At 36.5% G+C, this 12,538-nt stretch overlaps 1 protein-coding gene across 11 annotated transcripts in view; it reads left to right on the forward strand.

The window, feature by feature from the left end:
• The window catches only part of CNGB3 (cyclic nucleotide gated channel subunit beta 3), a 245,871-nt gene that overhangs the window by 204,361 nt on the left and 28,972 nt on the right, over nucleotides 1–12,538 (forward strand). For all 11 annotated transcript variants that reach the window (XR_013366986.1, XR_013366987.1, XM_077876333.1 and 8 more), the window contains one exon: nucleotides 4,197–4,280. Coding sequence is in view for 9 of the 11 variants with exons in the window: in XM_077876333.1 (XP_077732459.1) it covers nucleotides 4,197–4,280 (84 nt within the window). In the remaining 2 variants the exon portion in view is untranslated. The remainder of the gene's footprint in view (nucleotides 1–4,196; nucleotides 4,281–12,538) is intronic.

The following is a 12,538-nucleotide window of genomic DNA, read 5'->3' on the forward strand; positions in this document are numbered from 1 at the left end:
TATTAAAGACATTTATGAAATAATGACTGTGCTCTGACTTTCTGTAAATCAGAAAATTTCCAAATGGCCTCTATAAAGGAGATGGAGCTGCATTACAAAGAAAAAACACTAGCCCTGGTTTGTAATTCTTTTTAATCACACAATAAAGGAGCAAATTGTATCTCAAAAAATTAATCATTTTCAGGGATGGGGCAGAAATAATTGTTGTTAGACACATAAACTATAATAACAACTGCAAAATGCAAACTTTATTTACTAAGCCTAAGTAAGGATGAGAAGACATAGTTCTTTATCAGAGCTGCCCCAAGGCCAATGACACCTGTCCATAAAGCAGTTAGGGGACAGAATCACTTAATTGATAAAATTTAAACTAAATTTTCATTACATACAGCTGCTATGTTCCATTTACATAAATTGATACATATTTTATGCAAATATGTTAATAAAAATTCATATTTATAACAGTTCAGATGTTTTTCTCTGCAGAAATCCAAGCTATAAGCTAAAAGTTATTCATGTAAGCACTTGCACATTTCTACTGAGGAAAGCAATAATTGTTTGCTTATCTATTTTAGAGCCCATCTCCTAGCTTGGTCTAGCACTTTCATGGATTGAGTTTCCTTTATTAGTGCTTTCTGCCAGTGAACTAACCTGAAGGATAGAAGAGAAAAGATGAAATGTGTTCCTCCTCAAAGGGCATTCTTTTCCTACAAATGATCTTGGGATGTGTGTTTTACTTTATTTTGATTAAAATTAATAAAAGTCAAGCTGACATCTCATCAGTTCTTCACCCCAGTTCCATTCTCCCACCCTCTGCAGAGGTGGCCACTAAGATGATTTCAAGAGTATCCTTCCAGTCCTCATTTTTATTTTACTTTATACCTATGCAAACATCAATGACTATTTTGTGTAGTGTTTTCATAGCTAGAGTCATATTGAATATATTCTACAGCTTGCTTTGTGTGCAGCCCAATTTTTGTCAAGTTCAGTCATACAGAGAAAGATCTGATTTACTTACTTTAACCACTCTATGGTATTCCAGCCTGCAAATCTTCAATATTTTTATCTGTCCACAGATTGACATTATGTTGTTTCCAATTTTTTCAGTACTGAAAACAATACTGCCACACACATCTCTGTGCATTTATAGAACAAGAATTATGGGGGATCCCTGGGTGGCGCAGCGGTTTGGCGCCTGCCTTTGGCCCAGGGCGCGATCCTGGAGACCCGGGATCGAATCCCACGTCAGGCTCCCGGTGCATGGAGCCTGCTTCTCCCTCTGCCTGTGTTTCTGCCTCTCTCTCTCTCTGTGTGACTATCATAAATAAATAAAATTTAAAAAAAAAAAAAAAGAACAAGAATTATGGTCATAAGAAAACATTTAAAATCATTAATAACTCCTATGAATACAATTTAATACAACTGGGAATTTTCATCAAAGTTCATTCCAATAGGAATTGTTCAAGAAATGAAAACTTTATTTAGGCCTACAAATTATAATTAGGTTTGTAAAAATTAATGCCAAAAAAAATCAAAATGCACAAGAAAAGTGGGGGGTTTTTTTAGATCTTCTGTTTCTGGGTTGCCTGGGTGGCTCAGCGGTTATAGCATCTGCCTTCGGCCCAGGGCATGATCCTGGGCTCCCAGGATCGAGTCCCACATCGGGCTCCCTGCATGGAGCCTGCTTCTCCCTCAGCCTGTGTCTCTGCCTCTCTCTCTGTGTGTCTCTCATGAATAAATAAATAAATAATTTTTAAAAAGATCTTCTGTTTCTGATCATTTAAAGTGTTATTCTTCTCCATGGTTATGAATGATTGAGAGCTAGCTTTATTATAATGATATTCCAAACATGTTTATGCTTAAGAACTTCCAAGTATATTTCTAGTACGTTTTCTCTAAAACATCAAGAACATGAACTTTCTTTAGTGGGGAAGATTCTAAGATGAGCACAAAGTTTATTTGTGTTTTTTCTAAGAGTTCTGAGTGATCAGAATACCAGTTTCCAAACTGAAATTACTCTGAACTAATGACAGTTTTAACAGAAATCAGGCACATGATGGAGTGCCTGGGTGGCTCAGTCAATTAAACACCCCACTTTTGAGTTCAGCTAGAGTCATGATCTCAGGGTCATAAGATGGAGCCCTGCTTCAATCTCAGCATGGGAGTCTGCTTGCTCGCACCTACCCTCATTCTCTCTCTCTCTCTCAAATAAAATCTAAAAAGAAGAAAGAAATCAAACACATGAGCCATATATTTAGAGAATTTTTACTAAAAATAACCACAATTTTTAGAAAGAAATTAATGTTTATCATTTGCTTTAGTAAATATGGCAACCTATGACACATGGTAAAAATGAAACAAATATAAATAAAAATCACATGCCTTGCACAGAACAAATACATAACAAGGAAAGAAAAGGTAAATCTCCCTATACCTAAAAGGATCTTTCTATGTTTCTGCAAATACAAATCATTCTCATCTTCAACTGACTCGAATTGTGTTATCCACATGAGCAATTTCTTGATGCTCCCCCTCTCTCCTGTCCCCACTGTGAGGAAGTATTAACTACCCCTCCTCTCAAAAGTATTATGGATGTTTACCTGGAATGTCTTATGACATGATTCACTTCTGCCATCAATTACAGCCTGTTTACTTAAAACATCATCCCAACTAGCTTACTCTCTTTCATCTTTCATAGCTCCAAGGCCATGTACAAAGGCTTGCTCACAGCAGCTTTTCATCAATATTTGTTGGGCTGTATTAAGAAGGTATTTCTGTCAGCCTTGGCCTTTTTTTTCTATCCTGGATAACCAAAAGCTGTACTTTCTCACATAAATTTTTTAAATTCTAACTTCAATTTCATTTGAATGCTCCTCACCAATGGCTATGTGAAGATACTTCAATCATAAATTATTAACTTTCCTTATCAGTCAAGCAACCCTGAAGTCTAAATTTCAGATGGATCTAGGTCAAGTGTTTGTTAACTGAAATCATTTTGAAAAACTGGTGATTGCTGAAAGAATGATTATCCAATCCACAAATTGGGAGCACGCCCTTTGCATCTCCTCCGCCTTCCTCTGCTACTGACCATGATTAGTTTTCCACAAAATAATAATTCCCCTAAGGGGTAGGCAGGACCAACCACAAAAGGAAAGCAGCTACATGTGAGCAGCTCTGAGAGAAAAATAAACATATTTGGTGAAAGCAAAATATGCAAAACCACTATGTAAAGTGACATTTTTGAAGCATCTATCAATTTTTCTTTAGCCTTTCATATACACAAATTATAATTCTTTTTTTAGATAAAATATAATTCTTTAGGCACAACACAAATATATGCATATATTCTAATAAATCAGATGTGTCTCTTACACTATTAAAGTGGATATGAACATCATTCACTCAACAGATGTTGCTTTTGTATCTATTATGTACAGTTACACTGCCTTTAAGAAGATAATAAATAGGGACGCCTGAGTGGCTTAGTGGTTGAGCGCCTGCCTTTGGCTCAGGGTGTGATCCTGGATTCCTGGGGTCGAATCCCACATCGGGCTCCTTGCATGGAGCCTGCTTCTCCCTTTGCCTGTGTCTCTGCCTCTCTCTCTCTGTCTCTCATGAATAAATAAACAAAATATTTAGAAAAAAAAGAAGATAATAAATAAGTTGGTGAAGAAAAACATACAAGCTTAGAAAGTTAAATAATATTTAACAATAGTATGAAAGAAGTTATAAAAAAGAAAATATTCAGATTTTTATTTTGATGTAGGTCAGTCTTAATACTAATAATCAATTTATTATCACTATGATATTACCATAATCATTAATAGCTATCATTAAGCATTATGTTAAGTTTTACATAAGTAAAATTTTACTGTTCTTAAATATACCCTTTTTACTCCCATTTAACAGACTAGAAAAGATTACTATGGAATCTTTAATCTGTAGTAGAAACAAGATTAAAACCCAAATCTGTTTGACCAGGATCCAAAGTCTTGCATTCACACTGTAGGTATTTTTTTTTCTAAATTTTGGGTCAAAACAAGTCCATATCCATTGGCAATTAATTAATATTTTAGTGTTAATACAGACAACTTTTATTACTCTCTATTTTCATGTCATTTTAAAATTGTTTGGAATGTTGTCTTTGTAGCTGTATCTGTAAGAACTATTTTTCTCTTTGTTATTTTTTTCCTTAGGGTTGTGATACACAGATGATTTATGACATGCTGCTAAGATTGAAATCCACTGTTTATTTGCCTGGTGACTTTGTCTGCAAAAAGGTGAGTGCATGCTATCTTTCGAATGCACAACCAGTGCATAAGTACATTTAAGGAGTTCAGACATAGGTCAAGAGCATAGTTTAAACAGAATTTCCGGGATGAATTCCATAATATAGAAATAATTATACAGTTTTATAAAAGAGTAATGTATTCTCAAAGTTCAAAATGGAACAAGACAATATGGATTTCATTACTTGTAGGATATAAGTGTGGGTAGTCTGAAAAGTTGTACTGTATAAATGTAAATCATCAATCATTACACACCATTAATGCCAAATATTTAAAGTGGAGAAAAAAGAGAAGTGAAAGGTGGTTCTGCCCTTTTTATGTCTTCAGCAAGCTATCAGTTACCTCCACTTAGCTCTCCCAATTAGTGGATAATTAATGCCACATTCTTTCCAATTTTAATGCAATGTTTATGATTACAAAAGTGATACATGATTGTTATTTTCTAAATGGAAAACACATAAAAGCATACAGACAGAAATTCCACCACCCAGAAATAACCACTATTCATACACTCCAGTCTATCTTTTTATACTGATTGATGGATAAAGCTTATTTTATAAAATTGACATCATACTATATTACATTTGATGACAATAGCATTTATTTAGACTTGGGTGTTGAGAAACGGGGAGGTTGTCGGGCTGTCAGCCATGACCTTTATAAAATATAAAGAGAAATATTTCTTTAGTAATAAAGTGGAGAGGACAACATCTTACATGAAGACTTAGAGCCTTGAGGCAGGACAGAGGTTGGCATATTCACAGAACGGAAGCAAGTGATCAACTGGGATGATGGTGTAAAAAAAGTCAAGAGTATAAGGTACTTCAAGGCATCTGGGTAGGCACAGGTAGAAATCAGTCTAGTCTGTGAGAGAGGATAGAACTAGAGGTAAATCTTGGGAACTGACATTTGGAAACCAACTTCATTAGAAGCTCAAGAAAGGTAAAAGAAGAGAGCCAAGACCTATAACTTTGGAAAATACCACTCTTTATGGAGGAGGTCAAAGAAGAATCAGGAACTATCAGAGGTAAATGAGGAAAAATGGAGGAGAGATTGTGATATAACAGAAACTAAGAATATGCAATCCCATACAAATTAGTCCAAGTTAAAAGTATGCAGGTAAGGTGATATGAAATCATTTTCATTGAAATGAGAAATACAAACCACAGCTCAGATTAAGGAACCCTTTGGGGCAGTGGTACATTTGGAATGACATGGCCTTAATGCACCAAAATGGCCTTTCAATTTGTTCCAATAACAGCAGGGACTGGAAATTGAGATAACTCATAGAAACTTTAGCACCCATGCCCCTAAGCAGTGCAAATTTGCTTAACAAAGTGTGAAATACAGAGTAGGATACAGCCTTCTCATTTCTAATTTCTTCCTCACATAAATCCAGACTCAATAATAAAAACAGATCAGTGAACACAAATGAGGGAAGAAAAGGAGTAAGTAGAGGAATAGCAGAAATGAGAAGACATGAGACTACCTACCACATTTCTTTTCTTTTGTTTTTAAAAGAAGAGGATTTAATTCATTGTAGATCTTGACAGAGATGAAAAGTTGTTAAATTCAGCTTTGTTTTTGCTTATCATTTCCACAAATCACTGTAGGAAACAGGAAGGAAAAAACTCATTCTATTGGCAGTTGCCTTAATAATTGAAGAAATATCAATTGGGACTAAGGGACTAAGTTTGCTGACCTGCCTATTCTTCAAGATGAGTCCTAAACATACTGAATGGGTAGTTTGAGCTATTTGAAAGAGTATTTGGGAATTTTCCTAGAATTAACTGTAAGAATTAATCTGAGTGTCAGAATGCCTCTGCTAGCCTTGAATATATTCCTTCTACACAGGAACCCTGAAAATTTGAAGTACTCTCACTGGTTACCTCATTCTACATGAAGCTCTTGCATTTCTACACTTTCTCCAAATTAGTACATAAACCAACCACAAAAGCTTGGTTTGATCTTATTTTGCACGTGCTGTCAGACCTTGTTCTCTGAGGAATGTCTACCTCATTTGAATGCTAATTAAACTTGCAGGAAAGGCTTAAATTAGCCTAGAAATATGCAAGAAATCGTGGAAGTTTTGGTTGGTTGATTATGCCAGATCTCCTTGGAAAATTATTGAAATGATCATTAAAAAATAATTAAAAGTGCTGAACTATATTTAAATACCCATTATGTACTTCTACTTCCAGCCAATTGTAATAACTGCCTTTGAAAAATCATTCCAGTTCCTTAGAATTACTTCATGCAAAGAATAAGGAATATGACCCTCTCATAATCATTTCTTCCTGGAGTATCTCTTGGAAAACTAATATTCAGACACTTTTTTAAAATAATTCATAGCTATTTTATTGGTTTTTAAGAGACTGGCATTGATACTGGATTTATCATTAGATATGATCTATCTATATATATATATTCTAAAGTCAGATGACATAGGTGCTGCTAGTTCTAATGCTATCATCTGTCAACCTTATAAATTTGCTCAAGACACTTAACTTTTCAAGACTCTGCTACCAATTTTTAAATATCTTTGACCTCACTGGGATTTTTGCAAGAATTAAATGAGTTAAGGTCCATGAAGATGCTTTGCAGTTATAAAGTAGCATGTTCTGATAGAGCAAATGCAGGTACTGAAATAAGAAACAATGCAAATATCAGATATTCTTATGATTTTTTAAAATACTATGCAAATGTAAGGTGTTGTTATTAACATTGATATTATGGAAATAACTATAATAAGATCCATCTGTCTTGGAATTTCTACTTTGATCTATCTTTATGAATAAATACATGCTTAATATTCTGCACAACGCAAAATTTAAAAATACTTCTTGCATTGCACTGTTAGGAGATGCATATTCTAGGCTTCCTTTTGCTTCTAATTATTGTCATAGAGCTTTGGCTAGTCAACTGGCCTCACCTGTGCCTTTATTTTTCTTACTATAAATGGAAATAATAGTCTTCCCTTACCCTCCTCATAAAAGTAATGGGAAGATAAAATGAGAAATTCAATGTCGCAGATATTAACTAAGAGGTAGAGTCTGAAATTCAACCTAACAATTATAATATGACAAGAAATTATTGTTCAGGAAAGGAACGCAACCAGGGTGCTTGAGTGGCTCAATCAGTTGAATATCTGACCTTTGTGGGGCTCTGCACTCATCAGGGCATCTCCTTGAGATTCTCTCCCTCTGCCCCTCCCCTCACTTGTGCTTCCACTGTCCCTCTGTGTGTGTGTGTGTGTGTGTGTGTGTGTCTATCAAGTAAATAAATCTTAAAAGGGGGGGTGGGGAGGAGAACAACCCTTTGTATTAAAGGACTTCAAAACTTCCCAGAAAATGGTTTCCCTCATTCATAAATGAGTGCCTATATCATAAGTCCTATGCTCGGTACTAGAACAAAGTAAACATTGTCTCAGCCATCATATAACATAAACTATAATCAACATTGTTTAATCCTGAGTTAATTTCAATGTATGCTAATCTTTTGAAAACATGGCTAACAAGAATATTTAGTGAATTCAAATAACCCAGTCCTGAGACTTTAACAGCGCTTTTACAAATGACAGATCTTCTAAGCACAACATCTCCAAAGAAACGAGAGCTTTAAATGATAAACTGGACCAGATGGATTTTACAGGTATTCACAGAATTTTACATCCAAACACAGCTGAATACACATTCTTCTCAACTGCACATGGAACTTTCTCCAGAATAGACTGGGGTCACAAATCAGGTCTCAACCAATACCAAAAGATTGGGATTGTCCCCTACTTATTTTCAGACTATAATGCTTTGAAACTTGAACTCAATCACAAGAAGAAATTTGGAAGAAATTCAAACATGTGTAGGTTAAAGATCATCCTGCTAAAAGATGAAAATTTCAATCAGAATATTAGAGAAGAATTAAAAAGATTCATGGAAACTAATGAGAATGAAGATACAACCATTCAAAATATTTGGGATACAGCAAAAGCAGTTCTAAGAGGGAAATACATCGCAATACAAGCATCCCTCAAAAAATTGGAAAAAACTCAAATACATAAGCTAACCTTGCACCTAAAGGAATTGGAGAAAGAACAGCAAATAAAACCTACACCAAGCAGAAGAAGAGAGTTAATAAAGATTCGAGCAGAACTCAATGAAATAGAGACCAGAAGAACTGTGGAACAGATTAACAAAACCAGGAGTTGGTTCTTTGAAAGAATTAATAAGATAGATAAACCATTAGCAACCCTATTAAAAACAAAAGAGAAAAGACTCAAATTAATAAAATTACGATTGAAAAAGGAGAGAGCACAACCAATATCAAGAAAATACAAAGGATTTTAAAAACATATTATGAACAGCTATATGCCAATAAATTAGGCAATCTAGAAGAAATGGACACATTTCTGGAAAACCACAAACTACCAAAACTGGAAGAGGAAGAAATAGAAAATCTGAACAGACCAATAACCAGGGAGGAAATTGAAGCTGTCATCAAAAACCTCCCAAGACACGAAAGTCCAGGGCCAGATGGCTTCCCAGGGGAATTCTATCAAACGTTTAAAGAAACAATACCGGGATCCCTGGGTGGCGCAGCGGTTTGGCGCCTGCCTTTGGCCCAGGGCGCGATCCTGGAGACCCGGGATCGGGTCCCGCGGCGGGCTCCCGGTGCATGGAGCCTGCTTCTCCCTCTGCCTGTGTCTCTGCCTCTCTCTCTCTCCTCTGTGACTATCATGAATGAATAAATAGAAAAAATCTTTAAAAAAAAAAAAAAAGAAAGAAAGAAACAATACCTATTCTACTAAAGCTGTTTTGGACAATAGAAAGGGACAGAATACTTCCAAACTCATCTTATGAGGCCAGTATCACCTTAATTCCAAAACCAGACAAAGACCCCACCAAAAAGGAGAATTATAGACCAATATCCCTGATGAACACAGATGCAAAAATTCTCAACAAGATACTAGCCAATAGGATCCAACAGTACATTAAGAAGATTATTCACCATGACTAAGTGGGATTTATCCCCAGATGCAAGGCTGGTCCAACACTCGTAAAGCAACCAACATGATAGATCACATCAACAAGAGAAAAAACAAGAACCGTATGATCCACTCAATAGATGCAGAGAAAAGATTTGACAAAATACAGCATCTATTCCTGATCAAAACTCTTCAGAGTGTAGGGATAGAGGGAACATTCCTTGACATCTTAAAAGCCATCTACAAAAAGCCCACAGCAAATATTCTCAATGGGGAAACACTGGGAGCCTTTCCCCTAAGATCAGGAACACAACAAGGCTGTCCGCTCCCACCACTGCTATTCAATATAGTACTAGAAGTCCTAGCCTCAGCAATCAGGCAACAAAAAGAAATAAAAGGCATTCAAATTGGCAAAGAAGAAGTCAAACTCCCTCTTTGCAGATGACATGATACTTACCTAGAAAACCCAAAAGACTGCATCCCAAGATTGCTAGAACTCATAAAGCAATTTGGCAGCGTGGCAGGATACAAAATCAATGCCCAGAAATCAGAGGCATTTCTATACACTAACAATGAGACTGAAGAAAGAGAAATTAAGGAGTCTATCCCACTTACAATTGCACCCAAAAGCATAAGATACCTAGGAATAAACCTAACCAAACAGGTAAAGGATTTATACCCTAAAAACTACAGAACACTTCTGAAAGAAATTGAGGAAGACACAAAGAGACGGAAAAATATTCCATGCTCCTGGATTGGAAGAATTCATATTGTGAAAATGTCAGTGTTACCCAGGGCAATTTACATGTTTAATGCAATCCCTATCAAAATACCATGGACTTTCTTCAGAGAGTTGGAACAAATCATCTTAAGATTTGTGTGGAATCAGAAAAGATTCCGAATAGCCAGAGGAATATTAAAAAAGAAAACCAGAGCCGGGGGCATCACAATGCCAGATTTCAAGTTGTACTACAAAGCTCTGATCATCAAGACAGTGTGGGACTGGCACAAAAACAGACACATAGATCAATGGAACAGAATAGAGAACCCAGAAATGGGCCTTCAACTCTATGGTCAACTAATATTCGAAAAAGCAGGAAAGACTATCCACTGGAAAAAGGACAGTCTCTTCAATAAATGGTGCTAGGAAAATTGGACAGCCACGGGTAGAAGAATGAAACTAGACCATTCTCTTACACCATAGACAAAGATAAACTCAAAATGAATGAAAGATCTAAATGTGAGTCAAGAATCCATCAAAATCCTAGAGGAGAACACAGGCAACACCCTTTTTGAACTTGGCTACAGCAACTTCTTGCAAGATACATCTATGAAGTCAAGGGAAACAAAAGCAAAATGAAGTATTGGGACTTAATCAAGATAAAAAAGCTTCTGCAGAGCAAAAGAAGCAGTCAATAAAACTAAAAGACAACCTACAGAATGGGAGAAGATATTTGCAAATGACCTATCAGATAAAGGGCTAGTATCCAAGATCTATAAAGAACTTCTTAAACTCAACAGCAAAGAATCAAAGAATCCAGTCATGAAATGGGAAAAAGACATGAACAGAAATTTCACCAAAGAAGACATAGACATAGACATGGCCAACAAGTACATGAGGAAATGCTCCGCATCACTTGCCATCGGGGAAATGCAAATCAAAACCACAATGAGATACCACCTCACACCAGTGAGAATGGGGAAAATTAACAAGGCAGGAAACAACAGATGTTGGAGAAGATGTGGAGAAAGGGGAACCCTCTTGCACTGTTGGTGGGAATGTGAACTGGTGCAGCCACTCTGGAAAACTGTGTGGAGGTTCCTCACAGAGGTAAAAATAGAGCTACCCTATGACCCAGCAATTGCACTGCTGGGGATTTACCCCAAAGATACAGATGCAGGGAAATGGCAGGACACCTGCACCCCAATGTTTATAGTAGCAGTGTCCAACATAGGCAAACTGTGGAAGGAGCCACAATGTCCATCGACAGATGAATGGATACAGATGTGGTCTGTATATACAATGGAATATTACTCAGCCATTAGAAACAACAAATATCCACCATTTGCTTCAACGTGGATGGAACTGGAGGGTATTATGCTGAGTGAAGTAAGTCAATCGGAGAAGGACAAACATTATATGGTCTCATTCATTTGGGGAATGTAAAAAATAGTGAAAGGGAATAAAGGGGAATGGAGAGAAAATGAGTGGGAAATATCAGAGAGGGAGACAGAACATGAGAGACACCTAACTCTGGGAAATGAACAAGGGGTGGTGGAAGGGGAGGTGGGCGGGGGGTTGGGGTGACTGGGTGACGGGCACTGAGGGGGGCACTTGACGGGATGAACACTGGGTGTTATGCTATATGTTGGCAAATTGAACTCCAATAAAAAAAATTTAAAAAAAAAACAATCCAGTCCCTTCCTGAACCAAGTTAGTAAATTTATTGTATTCATGATATTATTTTATATCTCAGGGTAATCAAAATCCAATTCACGAAGACTTACAGGTGTCATTATCCAAATAGTTTGCCTAGTATTATACAAACTGGCTTATTTAGAATTTAACACTTTTTCTTCACTCATATGCTATTTAGGTCTCTTGTAAGACATATTAAATTTTTTTGGATCTTGGAGTGAAAAGAGATATTCAAAGGGTCCCACACAAAAAGGGGGGTCCCACAGCCACCCATTAGTTTAGTGATTTGCACGATTCAGCATATTAATTCTTTTGGATCTTGGAGTGAAAAGAGATGTTCAAAGGGTCCCACAGCCACCCATTAGTTTAGTGATTTGCACGATTCAACATAAAGTTACATATATAGCTTAAGATTTCTTATAGCAACACATATAGTGCAGGATAGGAATAAAAAGTTATATGTAGATAAAGACTAGAAAAATCAGGTGCATGCTTCCTAGGTCCTACTTCTGAGAGGGTCATAAGGACACATTTTTCTCTCCCGCTGTAGACCTAAAGAGAAAAAGAAAATGTCTCCACTGAGGGAAGGCCATCAGAGGTCAAAAGTTGTTAAATGGTACTGATCACATAGCTACATGACTAGCCATGATTCAGACTCCAAACCAGATTCCAAATATACATCATAAATCTTTGTGTTTATATTAAACAATGTTGACAGCCTGGTACATCCTATCACACTGCCCCAGGCATACACAATAACACTATTAACCAGTGACTATGTGAACATTCCAGGAGCTTAGTTCTCAGGGCTTGAACAAGTGTCACTGCCGTGGCTCCAAGAATCCCCAG

Source organism: Canis aureus, chromosome 28, assembly GCF_053574225.1.
Source record: "Canis aureus isolate CA01 chromosome 28, VMU_Caureus_v.1.0, whole genome shotgun sequence".
NCBI classification, from domain to species: domain Eukaryota; kingdom Metazoa; phylum Chordata; class Mammalia; order Carnivora; family Canidae; genus Canis; species Canis aureus.